The following is a 24,494-nucleotide window of genomic DNA, read 5'->3' on the forward strand; positions in this document are numbered from 1 at the left end:
AAGTACAGAAGTCGAAGCAAACACAAAAACACATTAAGGTCCAGATAGCCTTTGAAACTGAGATTTTTTAGGACCACACTTGAAACCAAGGGGTACGAAAATTTCCCAGAATACACCATCTACAACAGCAACATGGCTGCACATGGAAGTCAGGAGCACAAATTAGTTTGTTTGTTTTTTTTTGTCATTAATACAAATTGTTACAACAAACAGGCACGTGCTTTAAATGGAACCTATGATGAAAATCATCTTTTGTGTAAGCTGTTTGGACAGAACTGTGTGTAGGTATAATGTGACCACAGTCATATTGGGGTGAAATAAAGACAATAAGTCTCTTTTTTTTAATTTCCTGACATTAAAATAGGATCCAAATCCCTCCCATTTTGCGGCCAACTGCAACTTGACTTAGTAGTGTGGTTTCCCCACCCACCGAATTGATTGAATACTGCATATTAACATGTCTCCGTAGTTACGCGTATAATCATATCAACAAGACAGGACGGGAATGAAAGATCAGTTCAGTTTGCTAGGATCATCAATCTTCCTCAAATGTGATCAAGTGTGAGTTTTACAAGATTAAAATGTTTTAAAACAGTGCATGTTTGTAATGAATTACAGCGATTTACTTCAGATTTACTTCATCACCACAGCCGCATGTCTGAACAATTATAAAACAAGACGCTTCAATCCCAGTTTGGGGATGTTAAATCAGGTTTATTCTGTATATTAACATAATGGATATCCATCCATATCCACAACAAATGCATCAAATAATCATTGGGAAAGTTCTTACTGTAGTATTTCTCACAAATGTTACATGAGATCTGCTTCTTTCATGTCTGTCTGTTGTCAAACACAGCCAAGTGCGGAGATTGAGGCACACTGACAGGCACGTGGGAATGGTGGGTGAGGAGGACTAGCATTAAAGGCACAAAATCCACAAAAACAGCAACAAGATGCTCACAGCTAAAAATCAACTTCTGAAAGGTATAATAAATAATCTGATGGGTGTTTTAAGCTGAAACATTACAGACACATTCTGGAGACACAAAATACTTGTATCAAATCTAAAAAAGAGGTAGAATATGTGTCTTTCAATACATTCATAACAGCGTTTGTGTTTTACCGTCATGCTTTTTTTTAAAAAAACCCTAAAATAAAAACTGCCAAATTTCGCTATCTATAATCCATAATCATAACTCCTGTATAGGTCTCCCACAACATTCTGACATTCGATGACACTCGAATACCCTGTCAGAAAAGTCTAGTGGCTGGGAATTGTTTTTTCAACAATATAAGTTTATCTTACGAATTACTTTAAAAAAGATGTAAACATTCTTAAGATTTTATTAATCTAATTAATATATCTTAAAATAATAAAGTAATAAAATACTTTTTACCTAATATAGAAAACAAGAAGAAGATGGCTGTTTAAAAGAAATTCCTTCTTAAAAAATGTTTTTTCTATTTATTTTATTTTGTGAATCCGGCCCTGATCTTTGTTCTTGGATTATATCAAATGTTGTCTGGAACACACTCAGACTGTATTATCATACGGCATACGCAGCAAACTTTGCCAAAGGAATATCAATTGCTGTCCTTGCATGTCAAAACATGCCTCACCCACACAATTCCTACATTTCCTCCGAGAATCTTTGGTCAACTTATTTGTCGTTTTAGTTTTATGACCTTTAGGTGGAACAATATGTAAATTCCAAGGCTCTGAATTTCATTGAGAATAAGAAAAGACAACCGCCTGCTACTTACGAAACATTGGATATGTACCTAAACAGAATACGCCGCCTACTCTACCCAGAGTCCTCTTATCCGCCGCTGAATCCTCTAGACAGCAGGCTGTTGTGAATGTCTCTCTTTAACCTTAAAACCTTTGAGGTCTTCTGCTTCTCTGAGTCTCTTACTCGTGATCCGCAGGCAGAGTAATGCAGAACAATAATAAAACTTCCTTTTATTTCCCTCCTCCTTCATTTGAGATGTTTAATGTTGCATGAAAGACCTTTCCTTTAGCGACAGATAATATTCTTGCCACCAAGTAGAGGTTCGGTTGTAATTATGCCCTCTAAGATCTCGTCCTTTCATCCTTTGGAACTGATTGCTTTGAAATAAGTACATATTTATTGTTATTGTTAAATGGATGGTTCACCTAAAAAAAAAAAAAAAAAAGAAAGCATAATCTTTGTGTCTAAAGATTGTCAGTTTTCACTTTAACCTCATCAATGATGAGCTCAGAGATTTTTTTTATTTTATTTTATTTTTTTTAAGCATTTTCTTTTACTTTAATGAAAAGACAGTACATCTCAAGGGTGTAGGGTTACTGTGCTTGATTACTGTTCTTATGTATTGTGAAGGGATTTGTACTTAGGTGCAATTTAAACTGATTATTTACATTTGACATTTCTGAAAAGTATTTTTTTTTTTTTTTTACAGTTTTATTTAAACTAGAAAAGCACTTGTTTTTTTATGTTTATATACTTGCACCCTCTACACCTAAAATATGAATAACAGAAGCTCAGTATCATTTAATGTTTATTAAGCGTAACAAATCCCCAGTGTTAAACTTATTGGTAACTCTTTATAATGACTTCACACTATGAATCATTTAGCATTATCAAATAGTAATTCATTATTTGTTAAGCGTTAATTCAAAATTAATAGACGTCAGTAAGCTATTTATAATAACAGCTAAACTAAATTAAGTATTGCATTCTTTACAAACTAGGGATTTAAGAATAGGTAATTTATCATTCAGGCATATATTTATAGTCACTTTCTGTACGTTAATAAATGCTTTATTAACCTCCTACACTCTCAGAAATAAAGATACTGTATGTGAACTGTCACTGGGGTGGTACCTTTTCAAAAGGTACACGTTTGTACTTAAAGGGTCAATATTGGTACCTCAAAAGTATATATTAGTTCCTAAAAAAATTAGGAGGAACACTTTTGTACTTTGTAAGTACTAATATGTACCCTTGAGGTATTAATATGGACCTTTGGGGTATACATTTGTACCGTTTTAAAAGGTACCACCCCAGTGACAGCTCCCGTACCTTTATTTCTGAGAGTGTGGAGCTTGAGTGTCAGCACATGGACATACGTGGACAGCACATTTTAGTGCTTAAGTGGCTATTTAAAATACTTTGAATGTTTTATATTTTGTTTCAGGCATCGCAGTGGCGCATTAGGTAGTGCTGTCGCCTCACAGCAAGAAGGTTGCTGGTTTGAGCCTTGGCTCAGTTGGCATTTCTGTTTGGAGTTTGCATGTTCTTCCTGCATTCGCGTGGGTTATATATATATATTATATACTGTATGCGTTAAAAAAACAGTCAGGAAAAAGTGTAAATTCAGACCACGAGTCCACATGCATGAACATCATATTTTAACACTCTTCTTATTCAGCAATGCTTACACTTTACAGTAATTTTATTTTTAGATACGATTGCAGAGTTAATGTTCATTTGATACTGTCATTTAGAAGTGATTTATAAATAATAAACAGTCCTCACTTTCGATTAGGTCACAAAACTGCATGAAGTTTTGTTAATAAAGCGTTTATTAACATACAAAGTTACTATTAATATATGCCTGAATAATAAGATATATTAATGTTAATTTCAATCATTTATTAATCATTTACTAACTCATTCTGAATGATTAAAAATTAAAACACCAACTATTCTTAAATAAATAGTTTGTAAATAATACTTTATTTAGTAATGAAAAATTAATCATTAAATAAGTATGAAAACACAATCATTAAGCACATTATAAAATCAAATGAATGTATATATATATATATATATATATATATATATATATATAGAGAGAGAGAGAGAGAGAGAGAGAGAGAGAGAGATTATATTATCAAATAACTAGTGCTAATGCTTAATAAATGACTCATAGTGTGTAGTTATTATAAAGTGCTACCAAATCATCTTTAAGTGTTAAATTCATGTTTAGTAATGTTCTGAACATTTACATTATTTCCTCAGTATATATTATCATATTATCAGTATCATTATCAGTATATATTCATTATTATCATGAATTATTTCAAATAAGTACACAAAAAAATACAATACAGCACACCAAATAACACAAAATACATAATATACTTTATGAGAATCAAAATTTATGCCTGTCTGGCACATTATCAAATTTATTGCACTTCATATTGGGAAGATTCGATGTAACGGCATCTTTTACTATGTTATTATTTTGCTAGGTTACTACTTTTCAAACATTTACTATTTATTTGTTCCTTCCTTCCTTTCTTCATTAATTCATTTATTTAATTACATTTTTTGTAATACTGCACAGTTTTTGCACCCCTGTACAAACTACGATTAAAAGGTTTTTAAATTACCAGCGCAAGAAGATAATAATTTTGCAAAGTAAAACTGACAGCTATTTTGACGGCTTAATAAAGGAGCTCAAAACTGAACCAGCAGCAAATTAGGTTGTATATATTCGCTTTGTGTTCAAAACCAATTTTGCTTTTACATGAGGTTAAGCTCAGATTTTAATTAGCTAGCAGCATCATGAAAGAAATTTTGAAGAGGCTTGTGCCAAAACATGCAGAGGGCAGCAACACGTAAAAGTTGTCTTGAAGTTGTTTCTTTGTTGTTTACTATCTATTAGTTCTTTGAATTATGAAAGGTCTTTGTTGCTTTGATGACCACGCTATGAAAGAAGCACATGTCTCATGACATTTGAGACAAGCTTATTGCAACAACAAAATCATTCGCCACATTGTCAAGCATTGTTAGACATTTCCCTTGTTCTGCGTTCGGGTTCCCTTTGGGTTTCCTGCACAGGCCTCATTTTCTGCTCCTCTTTACAGCGGCAATGTAATAAATTGGGATTGAGTCTGAACATTGATCTCGCTGCAGAGACGGATTTATGAACGGTTCAAGCGAGTGCGTTGCTCCCCCCTGAGGAAAATGCTGGTTGAGTAAATTGGAGCCAACAAGCAGGGCAATAAGGGAGGGGGGAGGTGGTAGGGGGCTTTCTTTTATTCACACACTGGCCAACGGCAGGCTTCAAAAAACACACAGCATATTATGAATAAAGGCAGTAACAACTGAGCGCTCAAGGTGCCTGTGCTTAGCGGATGTTTTATCCTCTGTGTCTGTTCTCTGGAGGCCTCAGATGAATCCTAACTACAGCATCAGCAGCATTATTGGAGGCCAACTACACAAGTACTGAGACAAAACAGCTAATTCATTCACTGTAATGAGTCCATTACACCAAGGCTGCACTTGCAAAGAAATACGTCGAGTGATTGAACGTGCCAAGATAAATAACCTACTGATATATCAGGTGGAAAACAGGTCACTTGACTTTTTTTTTTTCCAGCAGTTGTCAAATGTGCCTACATTGATATATTTAGTTAAAACAAGGGTAAATGTTTTTAAAACTCAAACCTGAATATGTTCATTCATTCATTCATTTTCCTTTGACTTCGTCCCTGATTGTCAGGGGTCACCACAGCGGAATAAACCGTCAACTATTCCAGCATATGTTTTACAAAGCAGTTCCCCTTCCAGCCGCAACCCAGTACTAAGAAACACCCATTCACTTTCACACACACATACACTCATAGACATTTTTAAACCCAAAACTCACGCGAACAAGGTGAGAACATGCAAATTCCACACAGAAATGCCAAGACTCGAACCAGCAGCTGTCTTGTTTACATTACATGTTTGATGAATGTTTCCCTACAGTTTAAATAAATGTGATGATCTTTTAGAAATTGTTCTAGTTTGTATCGATCCATGCTTAAGAAAAAAGGTTTAGTATCACTTTCACTATTAACTACTGGCTTATTACTTGTCTGTTATTAATATATTGGCTGTTGATTTGTACTTAGAATGTATATTCCGCATAATCTTTTTTTCTAAACTGCTAACCTAAAGGCTGATTTATACTTCTGCGTCAAGTGCATGCGTATGCTCCGGCAAAGCCTTCGCGCAGTCGCATAGCCCTCACCGTGGCTGACTCTGGAATTTAACTACATGTTGTAACGACGCGTAGCACAAGCTCTGTGACTGGTCAGCTTGGTAGCTGTGGGCGGGACTGAGAGCCATGCGAACCCGCTGAAGCGAGTGTTTACAAGTGTCGAGTCCTACGAAGGAGCTAAAGATGGAAACTTTTGTTTTGTGTTTACCTCATGATTGTAATTGTTGCACGTCCACCGGTTCCCGCCTATGAATGAGTGAGTTTTAGCTACTTGTACATTAAGGTAGCGTTCAGAAAAAAACAAACACCCATGAAGAAACTCGACGCAGAGAAACATAAAACCCACTGCCGGCTAGCATTTCCTAATTGTTATTGCAGAGCAACACAAACAGCACGCAGAAGTATAAATGCACGACTATACGCTAGGCAGGCGCCATGGGTCACGGCAATCACTCGACGCACAAGTATAAACTAGCCTTAATACCTAAACCGAAACTGTCACTTAATAGCTATTATTAAGAAGCTAATTGGGAGTTTTATCAAGGCAAAAAGTCAATAGCAAGAATTGCACCTTAAAATAAAGCATGACCCAACGTTCAAAGTTAGAAATTACAGTGCTCATATACAGTAAATGAGTACGAGCACGGGGCACAAAGTACCGGGGGGTAAAATGTAACACCGAGTTTTAAGGAATTTGCTCAGGGTTAAGCATGGGATTCTTCCGAGGTTTTTATCACAGTGTCGGGAGACGTCTTTCTGCTAGTTATTGAAAAAGTCAGACAAAATATGGATGAAAAACACAGGAGAAACCATTTTTGCAGCATAAAAGTATTTTTTATTATACTTTATATATATATATATATATATATATATATATATATATATATATATATATATATATATATATTATAAAAAAAAAAAATCTGTAAGTATGTGACTGAAATCTTATATTGTTGTGATTACCGACTTCTAGGCTAAAAGATGGAAGCATTTTGAAAGATGTAAAAAAAACACACAGTGACTGCTAGCCAGTTCTGAGGAAAACACGACACAGCTGGATTAGTTGTAACAGGGTGTTACAAATTAGCTACTCATTGTTGGACACATATTAAACTAACAAAGTAATTGTTGAAATTTGAGCTTAATGTTGAAAACTTTTTATATAAAAAAATGTTTTTAACAGAAAATATGTTTTAATAGAAAAAAAATATATAATTATATATATTTATATATAAAATATTTATTTCTAATAATGCAAATAGAAATAGAAATACATCAAATAGAAAACATTAATTTAAATCAGAGATTTGTGAGGGGTGTACTTATATATGTTGAGCATTGTATGTAATGTTTAATTTGTTTTGACTATGATATTATGAACTTATTTAATGATTATAAGTTTAAAAGAACCGTGTTCGCATGGGTTTCCTCCAGGTGCTCCGGTTTCCACCACAAGTCCAGAGACATGTGGTATAGGTGAGCTTAATTGTCCGTAGTGGTCCTCGATGTTGGGAGTTGAGCATTTGGCTAAATGAGATAAAAATGAGATCTTACAAAACACCAACACGGTGCGGCTAAATGTCAACTTTGATATAAACGACCCTGGAAGTAAGTAAATAAGTAAAATGAAAGTAACAGGATGCATATAATCCTGAAGTAGAATATATTTGTGATGTTATAAAAGATTATTGCATCCTTTGTAGTTATATTTATGTATTCATCTCCTGATTTGGTTGCATTCAAGTCTTTTTAAAAGTTAGTAAATAAGTACCTTTAATTAACTGATTTGACTCCAACTGATCGTTTTCAAACAGAATGATTTTCAAAAAATCCTTATCAATAGCCGGTCATCTCAAATGCCAAAAAAATAACATAGCAATCATAACCCACTGCATTCTGAATAAACAGAAACCTTCTTTTAGTGGAGAGAAGGCATGTGGTTAATTCCATTAAATCTGATATTAGTTTCCCAGCAGCATTTCTACATTGTCTTTATTGCACATAACACACAAACATCCACAGACACACGCGTAATATGTTTTGCATCCTGCTGTTTTTCGTCTTGCAGGCTTGCATATTCATGTTCCTAATTAACTTAGGTTGCCTGAACTTTTGTGGCATCTTTAAAAAGCGCATTTTCTTTGTTTGTGCACTTGGCGTGCCAATTGTGTGTACTGACCCTATTAGATCTCTTCTGTGTATACACAAGCTCATATATTATGTTCCCACTACCAAATAACCTCAGAAACTCACTATAAAGCTCCAAGTCCTTTGACAGTTTGCAAAAACCAAGGGACGCCATATGGTCAGAACAGCAATTATTATCTTTTATGCCTCTCATCTAATAACAGGAGGACTTTTCTATCCTCTCTAATACTAATCGTGGAACTAAAACAATACCATCGGTCTAAATGAGTTCGTTCTGCTGCACAGCAACAATTAAAGCAAGTGACTCATTGGTGTGAATATCTCGCTCGTTAAGCTTGAATCGCAGAGACATTGGTAATTTTAGCCCGCCTGTTGCTCTTGTATCAGAAAAACAAGCTTTAATGAAGTATTGTTCGTATTCTTTGAGGTTTTTACAATACTGGGGCCAAGTCATGATTTAAAATTGGTACCGGTGCCTAATTGGAGGCTGAGCTCATATTTAAACTAAATAAAACAGGTAGACTTTAGTTTAAGTACCAATTCTTTAATTTATTACCAGCATATTTTTAGGATATTGACTGTTTATTTGTACTTATAATGTACATATTCTGCATAATCTTAGTCTATATTCCTACTCAACTAATACCTTAATGACTATTAATAAGTATCAAATTGGATTTATTTATTGCACATGTGTCAAATACAGGTCCTGGAGGGCCACAGCTCTGCACAATTTTGCTTTAACCCTAATTAAATACACCTGATCAAACGATCACACAGGTAAGGGTGTTAAAACAGGGTTGGTACTAAACTGTGCAGATCTACGGCCCTCAGGGAACTGGATGGGACTTATATAGTAAGAATTGTACCTCAAAATAAAGTGTGAATAATAAAAACTGATGATGATAATAATAATAATAATAATAATAATAATAATAATAATAATAATAATAATAATAATAATAATAATAATAGTAATAATAAAAATAATAATAATAATAATAATAATAATAAATGATGGCATAAAACAGCAATGGCTTTTACTTAAAAAGATCTTTACATTGAATAATAAAAGTGTAAAGTATTTTGTATAGTATGTAAAGTATACACTATATATAAGTGTGAAATAAAAATAAATAAACATATACAGTAGAACACAATTTTACATGAAAGGTTCTCTATAAATTTTAAGCCTAACTACAATATCTCTTTACTACAATAATCTAATGCTGATATTATCATTTGAAGTCAGCAAACATTTAGGCAAAGAGCGAATGTTTTTTTTTTTTTTTTGGTACTCTATTTGTTACAAGCCAGCTTAAAATTTCAACGATTGTTTTACAAATATATGATCATATTTGGCCATCACAGTGGCGCAATGGGTAGCACGATCACCTCAAAGCAAGAAGGTTGCTGGTTCGAGCCCCGGCTGGGTCAGTTGGCATTTCTGTGTGGAGTTTGCATGTTCTCCCTATGTTCGTGTGGGTTTCCTCCGGGTGCTCCGGTTACCCCCTTAGTCTAAAGACATGCGTTATAGGTGAGTTGAATAAGCTAAATTGGCCGTAGTGTACATGTATGTGTGTGAATGCAAGGATGTATGGATGTTTCCCAGTGTTGGGTTGCAGCTGGAAGGGCATCCGCTGTGTAAAACGTATGCTGGATAATTTGGTGGTTCATTCCATTGTGACTACCCCTGATAAATAAAAGGACTAAGCTGTAAAGAAAAGAAAATGAATGATCATATTTGCCTTCACTGAAATGGAGCACCTTGTACATGATAAATATTACATACATTTTGACAGAATAGTTACACACCTAAGTAAAAATCTATCATTCAGTAACTTATTGTGTGTGCATATGAGTGATTTACATGTTAAGTCAATGCAAAGACCCAAATAGACATCCTGCAGTGCTATTAAGGCGAAAGAGGTGGCATGAATGAAGCAGCATGAATTGAGCGTTTTGCACATTTGACACGCAAAGCACTCAAGTTGGAAAATCTTAACTTAAGCGGAAATTTGCGTTGCATGCTGTCAGGAGCTTGCCCTTGTAGGGGCGTGATTATGACGTAATGCCTGTTCTTGGTGTATCAAGGGGAAGTCTTCTCGCCAACACCGGATAACAGCTCATCAAATTGGGCTCAGCTTAGTCTGAAGCACAACTGAAAGCCTCCATCATCCAGGTACAGTTTCTGGAGGAGTTAATGAACTCACAGAGCTGGTTCACCTCTGAAAAGATCTTGTGCTCTCAGACACAGCACCGAATGAATCTACGTTGTTTTTCAGCCTTCCTAAAACACATAAAGAACAGCTACACTCTCAGTAAAATCCATGTTAACCATTTAGCAGACAGCAGCCCAGTGACTCTAGCAGACAAAAGATTCCATGACATAAATACACTACTTTTATGATGTGAATTGCACGTGCAAATGAAGCGAATTTAATGTGCGAATGAAGCAAGTAAACTCAAAATGTTTACATGTCTGTTTTCAAGCAAATAGCACAATTTATTCGTGCATACCATGTCTGGAGTGAACACAGCATTAGAGTTAAGATTGATCAAATATGTCTCAGAACTGTAGATGATATATTTTACCAACTTATCTTGTATGTCTTTCCTATCTTCAGTAGTGCTGTAGTTGATCCATCTAATCATCAGTTTTCTGACTGTGAAGCCAAAAACATTATGTTTCAGAGCTGAGATCCTGTACAGAAACGATTCAATGCACAAGAGCTACTTCTACATCATATGCACAATTAAAAAATAGTTGTTGTGTACATAGATTACTCATGGATGATATATTTAAATCCTAGTGAACTCATCGTATATAGACAAATGTTTCCAATCCTCTACTTCCTGCACCACTGATTTCAGTTGACAGTCTAGAAATTTAAATGGCACAGAAATCCGCATTCAGGTTTCATATGTTTTGGTACCAACCCTACTGTTAAGAAGGCGTCACATTTCACCGATGTTGATTTGAAAGTGATATGAAGGGTACAGTGCAGGCAGACGTGGATCTGTCTGAAAAACCATCAAAACCTTGAACGGGGCAAATGGTTCTCGGCCATCTGTCTTAATGACAGACCACCAGGGAAAGAGAAAAATGAAATTTTCCACCCAGGTTGGGAAGGTATTGGCCCAGAGAGGTCTGTCTGCAAACCATCAAAGCAGAGAATGTGCCTGCCCTTCATCATGGCTTGTCAGCCATATGCCAGCGGGATACGAAACTTTGCCTTTTCCTCATAACTGTTTATTTGTCACTTCCTTCCCCACCGCTCGGCCTGCCACGCATCAGCACCAATGATTTATGACCTCGTTTAATCAAGCGCTCGTAGGACATGGAAAAAGAGAGAGAGGGGGGAAAGCCACCAACACTTTTGCTTCTGTGAGCCACTTATACTAACAACAGAAAAGTTTTACCAGTCTCCTCCTCCCCACCTCAGCTCAGTGGGATCAGAGTGCAGTGGCAACTCATATTGAGACTGTCACTTTTATTGGGGCCATTTGTTTGAAGGCCAGACACCCTGGGAGTTGAGAAGAACAGAGCGAGGGAGAGCGAGCGAAACTGAAAGAATGGCTGAATGCGACTTTTCCGCTGTCAGGTGACTTTGCCGGAGTTTAGTAGACAGTGAGGATGTGGCTGCGGGTTCCCTGAAGTGAGTTTGGCCTCTGGCCTGAAAGAACCAAATGAGAGAAACAAACGCACACTCACACACACACTCATCCGTTGCTGTTTGTCGTCCACCAGATGAACGGCCCACATACTGTCTCCCCATCGGCTAATATACTCTTTTATTTTTCATCACAGATGTCCTGCTCTGTTTGGGTTGTTTATAATTGCATTGGGGGCCTGCAGTGAGCTCTCAGTACACAAACCAGAAACTCTCAGAGGGTCTGAAGTGCTACTATCATTAAGTTGCCAATCTTTTTTGGTGCCATATTAAAAATAAATATGTCAGTGCTGCATTTCTGACACAATGGGCCTTCTGTGGGGTTTGCAGGAGGTCTCTAAAGATCATGCCTGTACATATGGTGTAGCGCTAGCCTTAAATTAATACTCAATGTAAAAGTAAAAGTTAATTATTGCTGTGCTGAATATTTTCAAATGGAAATGGTTTGATATTTATTATGAGTAAAAATTTGCCCCTACTCCAGTGTTATCAATTTTGACTTGTATGATCACACTGGTGTGATTGCAATGTTCAGTGCATCATGTGATCAGCTAAACCAAAATCTGCTTTCCTGTGATGGCTTGTCGCTAGTTTTTTCAAACAAATAATGTTCATTGTAGGTTTCAGATAATTAATACACACAATACTAGAAAAACATAGCATTTATGGTATGAATGATGTCTATGAAGATGCAATAACAATAATTTTTAAACATCATCAGATGATATGCTTTATTCACAAAATATACACACTGTTTAGGTAGCAGGTAACTAGAATCACTCAATGCTGCTCTATGTTAAACAGCCACTTACATTCATGTGTTTTGGGAGAAGTTGATAAATTAACATGTTGTAAGTACAACAGCTCTAATCAATCTACTGTAGCGCAGGCTAACATAGCAATGCTTTAAACCATAATAGATCAAATAAAATGATCACTATTAAGCTGTTTAAACATTAAAATACATGTCTTACACATATTTCAGAATGTGACTATCACTATAATTATGGCGTTTGACAATATTTGCAGGAAAAGGAAAAAAATCAATATACAATATGTACATCATCGGATCACATGATGAACTTGTTTGCTATTTCTATGACGCTAGAATAAATAATATGATTCCCTGTTACTATTTAAAGTTAAATAGGTGTAAATCCCCATAAGTGAGTGCTGGCTAACAGATTAAACTGTTTAAACATTAAAATACATGTTCTTACACATATTTAAGAATCGGAATATCAATATAATTAGGCCGTTTGTATATATTTGCAGAAATAGGAAAAAAACAACACAAACAAACAATATGTACATAAATCATTGGGTTACGTGATAGTCAACATCAATTTTACAAGTTTCTACACTCAAAAATTATGCTTGCTGTTTATTTAAATAGCTTATTAAAAATTTTCTGAAACAACCTAAATCTTGAGTTTTTGAGTAACTTAATTGTATTATGTTCAGTCCACTTAAATTAGCAAAAACGAGACAGCGAGACAATTTAAAATTGATGTGTGAAAGAGTTATGGTGAAGTTAATAAATGTTTATTGACAGGATTTTTTTAGATAAGCTTATTCCTTTTTAGCAAAGCAGACACAAGTGGCTTTCTTGCTACTGCATTATTTGAAAGCTTCTCTCCAAATCTGAGAATTGAACACTGTTTAACGACACTAGATTTGCTTGGCATAAAACAATAGCAGGTACTACAATGATAAACAAGTGAAACTAAAAACCTTGTTGACTTCGTGCTGCATTAAAAGTAAACAATCTGCTAATTTTCCTTTGAAAAGTCCTTTTTCTGACTATGAAAAGCTTTAAGCAGCACGTTAACAATGTCTGTGTTTGCCACTTGCTACAGGAAATACAGAAGAATCATTTTAAAATTATTTAAATGAATCTAAGTACATCCATTTATTGCAATAAAACTTTTTATGGGTAGAATTGGATTTTTAATGTAGCATTTACAGGTTTTTAGTCTGTATGACTGGTTAAAATACATTTAAAAAAGTAAACACCGATCATTGCTGTCAGTTACAAGTTCTGTATATCCCCAGTTGTTAAGCTCATCCATGTTAAGGACACGGCAGCTAATATGAATGTTTGTCACCCATGCAGATGCTTTCTGTCCAACATAATTTCCGTGCTTTGAAAATAAAATTGCATTCTGATTTGAAGACATCTCCTTAATAATTTGTGAAGCAGGAAGAACCATTACAACATTTAAAGTGAAAACTTTTTTTAAAAGGTATAAATGATTCCTTCTTGAAGTCGAATTCGGCACACAAGTCTTACAGTCAAAGCGTGACACTTTTCATGTGCATATCTTTAATGTTGCCTGCATCACAGCTTTCAGAGGTAATGAAGAAATTCGCTAGTCCCTCCAGTTTAAACCCTACCTCAAAACACGGTTGCTGCATCTAATGGGTTTATGTTATTGGTGGTAATCCAAAACCCATGCATTTGGTACCTCCAAAGCATTTAATCACACACACACACATACGCAGCAGCTGGGAAGCGGCGATTGAGTTTGTGTAGGTATTAATGCTTTGTATTTGAATAATGTGCAAATGGTCGACAAGCTGCAGCAAACTCCTGCTGCTTCTGAAAATGAACAAACAGTAATGTGTGGAAAGATAAGACTTCTCTCTCTCCATTTTTTGGCTTTTGAAATGACTGCCTTTGCTGTTTCTTTGTGTCGTCACTGAAAAGGGTCAACTGCATTACCCACTACCCAACTAACATTGAGAAAATTTGCTTTTCCCATCTGTTTTGCTTTTTGTTTTGTTTACTTGGCATAGTTAAAGATGCCAGTGAAGTGTTAGCTTAAAAAAAAGTATCGCACCTAATCTAGTACCTAATTGCAAACAATCCTTACACATTTTGTCTTGTTTTATGTTGAGGATGTACATGAATCATTAATTGCATTTCTGAATAAGAGCCCACTGTAAAAACTATGAGTTGCAAATAAATCAAATAACCATCTGTTTTCCAAGAAAATTAGATTTTAGAATTTATACTTCAAAATTGTAGGTGTAATACTAAGGGCTCTATTTTACCAATCTAGGTGGAAAGTCTAAAGCACATGGCGCAAAAGCATTAAGGGCATGTCAGAATCCATTTTGATATTTGAAGGACAGAAAAATACAGTTTGCGCCCCGGCGCATGGTCAAACAGTGTTGTGCTTATTCTATTAATGAGTTATGGGTGTGTTTTGAGCACAACATGCATTAAATAAATCAGAGTATCATCTCCTATTCCCTTTAAGAGTCAATTGTGTCATGCCATGGCGCATTTGCTATTTACTTGGCAAACTTTGTAAGTGGAAAAACTGAAAGCTTCAATAGCGAGTTAAACAAACCATCTGCTGCACGAGAATAAAGAATGATACTCCTCCATTCAACCTCTTTACTTTCTTCTTACTCTTACTCTTTACTTCACTTCTTTACTTTCATGGGGTATGGAAATGTTGTTATACGCACTCCACTGAAGATTTAGCCTATACATATTGTAAGCACAAAAATTTGTTTCAAAACTATTTCTAAATTCAGTTCTAGACTCCAGCAAATAAATTAATGAACAGCAATAACAAAGTGTGGTCACGAAGTGTGGAGTTATAACCAAACACACGTCCTATTCTTATGCCCCATATGGTGATGCAAACGTCTCCAAAACCCGACAGGTAGACAAATCTAAACTTGTTTTTATTAAAACAAATATAAATATGCATATAATAATTAATACTGATAATAATAATATCATAGAAATGCACATTGTAATAAAGAAACTGAAATAAGCCCCCTGACATGATTAAGCCATAGAGGTAGTGGTTTTTATATTCATGTAGAAAATATTAGTTTGGTAACATTTAAATTCTTTTATTTATTTTTTTCATATGTTAAGATGTTTGTATATTGTTATACTTCCTGTATGTATTAAGCAATGTAAGCATTTTGTATAGGTGCATAACTAGTTTTTAGTTCAATGATGCAGTCTATTTAAGCTCCTCAAAATAGCAACGTGCCAACAGTGCACCATAACAGACCTCCTTTTTAGACCAGCGCATACATGAGTCCACAAAGTGGTGCAAATGGATTTGTTATTTAAACAATGTGGTGCAAAACGTGAAAATTACAGTTGTGCTGCTCTGAAAATAGCAACAAATCACAGCATACATGTCTTGCGCCTTATTGCGTTGGGTGTATGATAGAGCCCAATGTTAAAGTTTCAGTTTGTAAGTTTTCTTTTTTATTTTCTTTTATTATATCTTTAAAAGTTAATTTGTAGTTCCAGAATTGTTTTATATTTTTTTTAGATATATACCTTTTGATATATGGTGCATGTCATTTTATTTAATTCAATTCAAGTTTACATGTATAGCACTTTTCACAATAATTATTCCAAAACAGCTTCAAAAAAGGTGCAAAACATTATATTACAGTCAAAAACAGAACAGTTAAGGAGTTTAAACAGGGTTATCAGTAAATAAATGTAGTTAACCTGCAGTTACACAGTATGTAGTGTCCTTCCAAAATAAATTTTGTTAGCATAAAATAATAGACATGTACAAGCAGCACGGTGGCTCAGAGGTTTGTATGGTCACCACACAGCAAGAAGATTGCTGGTTTGAGTTCTGTGAGGAGTTTGCATGTTCTCCCCGTGTTCGCGTGGGTTCTCAGGTTTCCCCCACAGTCCAAAAACATGTCCTGTCAGTCAATTGGATTATCGAGTTTGGCCATAGTGTATGAGTGTGTGAATGCGTGTGAATGTAATGGTAGCTGGAAGGGCATTCGCTGTGTAAAACATATGCTGAAATAGTTGGCGGTTCATTCCAGTCGCAGCCCCTGATAAATAAGGGACTAAATGAATAATACTTCATGTTCAGTGAATTGCATTTGTGGATTAAGTCTTGGCTTCAAAAATCTTGCATAGTTTACAACATTTCTTTAAGTCTTTGTAGGGTCAGCATCATCTCTTCACTTTTTATTGCGCAATTGCTGCACATCCATTACGTATCAAACAAGCTGTATTTAGCCTATTATAGTCCTTATTCTGAGTTGTTTATAGTGTTTGTTATGCTTTTTATACATGTGTAACGTGATCAAAAATATCAAGTAAATTTTATATCATGTTATATTTCATATTATGGTATTATGAAAAAGTAAAGTAAGATGTTTTTCTTCAAGTATTTGATCTTCAGTCATATTTATTGAGCAAGTATTAACAAACTATACTTAGCATGCTAATATTCCTAGTTTCTCCTACATCTTTTATTGGTATTTACTCAGTTCAAAGTGTCTAATTATGTTTTGTATGTACAGAGACAGTCAAACCTAATAATAAAACCTAATAATACACTTGCAAAGAAAACTAATTTGCAGCACTGGAAGCAGTGCAACTGAATGCAACTTAAGATAATATATTAACGCTGGGTCTGTTTGTCCTGATTAATATTCTAGAAACAGAGGACATTCACCGATTCATTTAAGTGTTAACAGCGGTGGAATCTTACGGGGTGTTAAACATTAATGCCCTTGAATTGGGCCGGCAGAATGGAGCAACAATTCGGAGATTAAATTACCGCACCACTGCACCGCGATCAATCTCCCTTCCCTTTAACTGAACACAAACCAAGACTTATGCCATTTCCTTTTTGTATCAAGTGTGTGCTTTCTAGTAATTTTTACTCTGTTTTTTTTTTTCAGAGCACCTGAAGGCACATCTGGCGGAGTACATGTCCAGATTTCCTAAAGTCCGTATTGTGCGCACTAAGAAGCGAGAGGGTCTAATCCGCACTCGACTTCTGGGAGCATCTGTGGCCAGAGGAGAGGTCCTGACTTTTCTGGATTCTCATTGTGAAGCCAACATCAACTGGCTGCCACCCTTGCTTGGTGAGTCCAGATATACAGTATATATAAAAAAAGAAAGAAAAATACCAACCCTGGCAGCTACACGTACCCACAGATTTCTCTATTTTTCATGCCTATCACTGTGAGAAAACACAGGCCGCTGAAAATCCCATGGAATGTTCGTTGTGCTTATCTTTCTCTTTTGAATCTAGCAATTTCAAAATTCAATTGCTTTTTCGCATCCAAAGTCTTTGCCCCTGCAGTTGGTTGATTAAAAAAACAAAACGAATCCTCCATCTCCTTGTTTCTTGTCCGTGGCTTGTTCCTTTTATCACTGGAAAAAAAAGGCTTTTTTTATTTTCAGACTCATTGAGGATAGAATCTATAGTGTTCCCCACTGCGCCGCATAAGCATTGCAAATCCAGACAGCTTTTGATGTGCGTGGTCCTGTTATAAGATCTTTTAAAATGTCTACTTCAGCAAATGTTGCGCACATATTGACGCTCATTGATCTGATACCAGCTCATAGGCTTGATCTGTCTGTTTCTTCGCCGGGCAGAGCATCAGGCGGCCGTCCCAGAGACGTGGGCACAGCACGGCGAGCTCTAATTGGTTACAGTGCGCTGTGTATGGCCTTTGAGAGGCACGCTGGGATGCGGCCTGGCATGTATGATTAGAGCGGAGCTGCCGCACAGGCGCTTGGCAGGTATTGCGTCGCAGGCTGTTTAAAACAGAGCTCTGATCAGTAATGTGAAGGACTGGCTTGGCTTTCTGTTTCCCCTCTGCCAGTTTTCTCATCAGACCATTGCTCATTATGGAGGATGCAGCCAGGCTATTTATAAATGATGGCTGGCCAGAGATACCAACTTTTAAAGGGGTAGTTAACACAAATAAATGGAAGTTTGCTAATAGTTTAATCATTCTCAGGCACTCTAAGATATGTGCAGGGTTTTTTTCTCTTTACTTACACATTAATGTCGATTTTTTAAAAATTTTTATTAAAACCATGATGTCAACAGCTACTAGCACTTTGTGTGTCAATCAATCAATCAATCAATCAATCAATCAATCAATCAATCAATTAAATAAATAAAGAAAGAAAGAAAATAATACTAACAATACATTGAGAACTACGTATTGGGTAATTTTTTATTAAGTTATTTATTTTTTGAATATCATTAAATACGATTTTTAGTGGAAAAATGTGCATGTGCATAGTCCAATGCATTTATCATGATTACATTGACTTCAAGATAATATATATATAATCGCGAGATTAAAATGTGACAAGATTTCTCGTCAAGGTAAAAAGTTGTCTCATGATTAGTGATGTTATGATGGAGCATGATGGTGAATTTAGCACTGAAGATTTTTTATTTTTTTTTACGGGAGTTCAGTGGCTAACACGTCCAACAGAAGCTACAACTGCAGCCACACACATTAACCATGCTTCTTGTTCATGCAATGGAATAGCACTTTAAATATGCATAAAGGCATAATCCTCTTGAACAAATGCATTTTGCGACAGGATAAGACATACACACACAGCTGTTTGACACTTTTCTCTACCGAGTTAGTAAAAGACCACAGACCCATTTCTAAGCGCTTGCTCTTACACAAACACACACACACACACACACACACACACACACACACACACACACACACACACACACACACACACACACACACACATACAGTGAACTTTTGGAGACATGAGACACACTCCTTCATCATTACCAAACACATGTTTATGCTCTTGGTGTGTGGTATCAAATGACATTAAAACAACTCTCCTATCAGTTCTTACTTCATACTTGCATTCAGTAACTCAGTAGCTTTAGTAGTTTGTGACGGGGGCACGAATGAATTCTTGCTTAATGAAAGTAAAACATTAAAGTAAGTCATTAAAAAAAAAGTAAAAATAAACTACAAAAAATTACTTGGGATTTAAGTTCAATTTGTAGAAAGATTTTGATTTCTCATTTGAAACTGTACAGGGGATGTTCTTTACTGCATAGAATTCATTAAAACAAAAAAAAATTGAAATAATTGAAATAAAATAAAATAGAGATAAATAAAGGACTATTCATTACATTTAAAAAAAGCACCTACATTGTTTTGTAGTTGGTGATTTTTTTCTATTTCCATTATTACATCATCAAATATTTTGCTAATATTTAAATTGATATATTAAAGGACTATTTTCCATTCATAAATTTCTTCATTAAAGATTTCTTAAAAACCCCGTTTCATTCTCGTGACCCCAATCTCATGTCTCGTCTCGTATATATATATATATATATATATATATATATATATATATATATATATATATATATATATATATATATATATATATATATATATATATATATATATATATGTATGTATGTATGTATGTATGTATGTATGTATATATATGTATATATATATATATATATATATATATATATATATATATATATATATATATTAGGGTTGGGCATCTAAGCTATAATGCCGATCCGATACGCATCTCGATACAAAGAATACGATCCGATATATTAGCGATACATTTATGACATATTGCGATGCGACACGATACGATTCACACCCATATCACGATACGATGCGATAATTCAGCACTAACTAATTAAATCAAGTTTATGAGATGATGTGAAAGAGGATGCTGTGCCATTGAATGAGTTTGATTATTTATTAACCAAGCAAAACCAAGACTTTTTTTACAAACTGGCTTTTCTCTCAGAGCCAGAGTGTCAGTTTACAGTAGAGGGCCATTTTAGAACCTATAGCACATATTATTTAAGTATTTTCAAGATAAACAGAATGGATAAGTGCAATATATATTAAAATATATATATTTGCACTCTTTCAACATAAAGGTTGAGCATTGCACAAAAAGAATTGTGATTTAACTTTAACTATGAAAAGTTTTACAAAGCTATATTTTGCCACTGATTATTCAAAACTTAAGGTGGTGAACTAGCAGTGTTATGCTGCGTTGAAACATCACTGTCACTGTAAACAACAGGCTAATAAAAATATAAAAAACCAGCAATCTTCTTGCTGTGAGGTGGTCAAACTACCTACTGTGCCACCGTGAAACCCATTATTTTTATCATTATTATTATTAATATTATTATCATTATAATTAAATAAAAATTAACAGGAGGAGGTGTTTAAAACCGCCTAGTGCGGCAGTATAGAGAGGGCGGCGTCCGCAACACCCAGTTATATCCGCGCATAGGGTGGCAGAATAGAGGTCCGCGACACCCGCGCGTCCTTAGTTATATCCACGCATAGGGCGGAAGAATAGAGGTCCACGACACCCACGCGTCCTCAGTTATATCCGCGCATAGGGCGGAAGAATAGAGGTCCACGACACCCGCGCGTCCTCAGTTATATCCGCGCATAGGGCGGCAGAATAGAGGTCCGCGACACCCGCGCGTCCTCAGTTATATCCGCGCATAGGGCGGAAGAATAGAGGTCCACGACACCCGCGCGTCCTCAGTTATATCCGCGCATAGGGCGGAAGAATAGAGGTCCACGACACCCGCGCGTCCTCAGTTATATCCGCGCATAGGGTGGAAGAATAGATGTCCGCGACACCCGCGCGTCCTCAGTTATATCCGCGCATAGGGCGGAAGAATAGAGGTCCACGACACCCGCGCGTCCTCAGTTATATCCGCGCATAGGGCGGAAGAATAGAGGTCCACGACACCCGCGCGTCCTCAGTTATATCCGCGCATAGGGTGGAAGAATAGATGTCCGCGACACCCGCGCGTCCTCAGTTATATCCGCGCATAGGGCGGCAGAATAGAGGTCCGCGACACCCGCGCGTCCTCAGTTATATCCGCGCATAAGGCGGCAGAATAGAGGTCCGCGACACGTCACTTCATTTTCATAACCGGTCACTTTCGTTTTCACATTGGGTTTGAGGGCGGCGTGATCGTCCTCTGCCTAGAGCAGCAGTTCAGCTTGCTCCGGCCCTGCAGATGAACAATGCAAAAACATCCGTTATTGGCATAGAGCGCACAAAACTTTTGCGCATGGAAAAAAAAAACTTGCAATGCTTTTCTCACAATGCTTTCACAACAACACCGTGGCGCCGCTTCAAGTGAGATTTCAGATTACTCGTACTGCCCGCGTATTTTATAGATGCGCGGCACATTTTGCAAATTGCATCTGTCCTGTCAAGTCGTCCATCCTTAAATCCATAATGTTGTCATACTTTAGATTTAAAACTCAGTGGGGAATAAAATGTTTGTTTTGCTTCTCGCGCTTTCTGAGGGCGCACCACTAGCTTCATCCGCACACCTGATACACTGAGTTGTAGTGTAAGTGTACACATCCGCAAATCCATTGCTAAGGCTTACTTTATATAGGTCGATTAAATTATGCGCCAAAAACAGGTTGACAACACTTGTTAATAAATAAAAAATACATTCTATATTAAAAAAATAAGCTGTATCTCGGAAAAACCGATGCATCTCGCAAAAACCGATGCATCTCGATTTGCTTCCAAAATTTCATTCATCCTCTGCTGCTCAACCGATGCACTCGCATCGTGCACGCGCATGACCGCGTATCGATACATATCGATTAATCTTCCCATCCCTAATATATATATATATATATATATATATATATATATACACATATGTATGTATGTATGTATGTACGTATATATATATATATATATATATATATATATATATATATATATATATATATATATATATATATATATATATATATAAACTTACAGACTCCTCAAAGCACCTGACAGTTTAATTTTCCACTTTTCCATTTCAAGCACAATTGTGTCCGCACAGATTTTGTTTGGAGTTGGTGCTGCAAGGTAGCCTGTAACACACTTTTGTAATTGTATTCTTAAAGTTGAACATAAAAATTCATGGAGATTTAGAGAGCTGTTATTTCTCATATACAATATCTCAATTAGTGTTCCAAAACTGCACAAAGGTCTTAGTGGTTTGGGAAAACATGAGAGTAGTTAACGACAGATTATCGGAATTAATGACAGAACTGGGTGACAATAGTCTCTTGATTCTTGATTTTGGTGTGTTTTAATCCCTTTACACTCTGAATTTACTGCAATAATGGACAAAGCCCTGTTTTAAAATAGTTGTAAATGAAAGACAGACTTAAACAGCTAGTCTTTGAAAAGGTGGTTTGGAACAACATGGGGTAGTTAATGACAGAATGACGGAATTAATGACAGACTAGCTCCTTAAGCCTTTCTTTCATTTACAACTATTTTAAAATAGGTTTTTGTCTATTATTGCAGTAAATTCGGAGTGTGAAGGGATTATAAGACACCAAAATCAAGAATCAAGAGACTATTGTCACCCAGTTCGATTTTCAATGGTTGAGGAATCAGGAGAATATTGTCAACCAAATTACAGTTTCAGCAAATTATTATTGCGTTCATAGAGTGAACGTTTTTATCGGCAGTCTCTGACTGCTCACAGTTTAACTAAAACTACTTTGATAATTAGAACAGTGCATAGGAGAATGGTGGATTAAAGAAAATTTGAAGTCCTGTCAAGAAACTTTATTGGGCATCCAGGCTGAAAGGTTATATCTAATCTGTTCCAATGTTCCAACATGACAAAACAAATAAAAAATATGTGATGATAATGTTTTACTCGTGCATTAGCTGTTGATCCGCTTAATGTCTAAAAAGTGTTATGTTTCAATTTAATTTGCTTGTATGCAACTTTTGTATATGTAAACTTTAACAGCAGTGTTTCTAAAAAAGTTCTCAAGAACCAACAGATTAAATGTATTAAAGTGTTTCACTGAGGTTATGTGGATGAATGTCATATTTGGATGCTTGAACATTTGACCCATTCAGCTGTTGGAAGGGCAATGTTCCATTAGCTATGCTAATGCCTTGGCTAAGACAGTTGAATACTGAATAAGTGACTAATAACACACCCTACTTCATACATGCTGTTGTAGCATATTTTGTAGCTTATATGTGTCATGTCAATGGCCAGGCAGGATCTCGGTTCTTGTCTTTTATATCATGGATACTAAAACTCTTTCTTAACTGTCACACAGTGAGAGCAGGATGATGTTTGAGGATGTGGGAGGTTTGCTGCATTTGTGTGTGTGTGTTTTTTTCATGGTGCAACGATGATGGAAGTGAGTCAGGACTCCTTTGAACAATGTTGAAAGAGTTCATTGTGAATGTTTAGGCTCTTCGTCTTATTGTTCACTCCATTTTCTCTCTCAAGTCTATTTAAATGTTGGATTTTCACTTTTGAGGCACCAGCAGCCATTCATATTGTGAATGAAGTTAGCTAAAGAGCATGTCAATGATATAATCATAGTTTTCATCTATACTTGCTCAGGTGATTGCTGGGTTCAACTTTTTGTTCACCTCCTACGTGATATTTTGTAACAAGAATACATATTGCACATACTATGCAGATTTAGTATTAAGCCATTCACCTAGGTTGCTCAGGTGTATATAGATAGTAAACATGCAGTCCCATGGCTCATGATGAAAAAATAAAAAATATAAACATGTCTTGGTGATAGATGTGCTTGTTTTGGGATTGTTTATTTCATTTGGTCAGCTCATGTGGATAAATGCATCTTGCCAATGCAACTTAGAATCTTGTTTTCATTGGTTTTGTCGTCATGTTCTGTTGCAGCAGCAGTGTGTTATATTCTCAGACAGCACGCCTGTGAATTCTCTGGCAGTAGCAAGTCTTGATACTTGCTCTGCACCAATAATCAAAGCAACAGCAGCATCACAGATCAATGCCACTAAAACCAAACACATAAACATTATCATACACATATTTA

The 24,494-nt window shown here is 35.8% G+C and overlaps 1 protein-coding gene across 5 annotated transcripts in view; it reads left to right on the forward strand.

Annotated features, from left to right (window-relative positions):
* Nucleotides 1-24,494, forward strand: part of galntl6 (polypeptide N-acetylgalactosaminyltransferase like 6) — a 708,600-nt gene that overhangs the window by 620,254 nt on the left and 63,852 nt on the right. For all 5 annotated transcript variants that reach the window (XM_087236265.1, XM_087236264.1, XM_087236267.1 and 2 more), the window contains 1 exon segment: nt 17,508-17,693. In XM_087236265.1, the coding sequence (XP_087092391.1) occupies nt 17,508-17,693 (186 nt within the window).

This window comes from Danio rerio, chromosome 1 (genome assembly GCF_052040795.2).
Source record: "Danio rerio strain M-AB ecotype USA chromosome 1, GRCz13ab, whole genome shotgun sequence".
Lineage (NCBI taxonomy): Eukaryota > Metazoa > Chordata > Actinopteri > Cypriniformes > Danionidae > Danio > Danio rerio.